Source organism: Penaeus monodon, chromosome 20 (genome assembly GCF_015228065.2).
Source record: "Penaeus monodon isolate SGIC_2016 chromosome 20, NSTDA_Pmon_1, whole genome shotgun sequence".
NCBI lineage: Eukaryota > Metazoa > Arthropoda > Malacostraca > Decapoda > Penaeidae > Penaeus > Penaeus monodon.
Window position 1 is genome coordinate 35,267,184 of NC_051405.1, and position 508 is coordinate 35,267,691.

The following is a 508-nucleotide window of genomic DNA, read 5'->3' on the forward strand; positions in this document are numbered from 1 at the left end:
TAACAACCTCTAATAGTTAATATTTCCTTTTCATTTCTCTCCATTTTTTATGATCTTCAGATTTTTACCATTCGTACAATCTACTTCTCTTAGAGTTACAATCTAGGCATTAAAGTGGCATAATCTATTCCGCACAATCATCATAGTAGTATAAAATTGTCATCACAGTGGTATTAAAATTTAGTCACCAGCATTGGCTGTCATTCAAATACAGATCTTTATTTATCTCTACATCACTATCATTCAGTGAAAATATGTTTTAGTAATACTATTTGATAACGCCTAAATGCTGATATAATGCCCACTTTCATCATCACTTTACATAACCCCACGTATCGTCTCCGTATCTTCATACTAAAATTTGTACTGAATAAAACACACAAGAACCCACATACCTGCAATGCCGATAGTTGTCGCCGCGATTTTAAAAAAAGCTTCCATTGGGATCTTTGAACAGCAGCGTGAACTAAAAGTTGGCGTGCTTCTGTACCGTCTTCTCCAGTTTTTC

The 508-nt window shown here is 34.6% G+C and overlaps 1 protein-coding gene across 1 annotated transcript in view; it reads right to left on the minus strand.

Moving 5' to 3' along the window:
- LOC119585981 (transmembrane protein 45B-like) overlaps positions 1 to 508 on the minus strand; it is a gene marked incomplete in the record, with an annotated part of 7,383 nt that overhangs the window by 6,535 nt on the left and 340 nt on the right. The window contains 1 exon segment of the mRNA XM_037934694.1: positions 396 to 508. Coding sequence (XP_037790622.1) covers positions 396 to 508 — 113 coding nt within the window.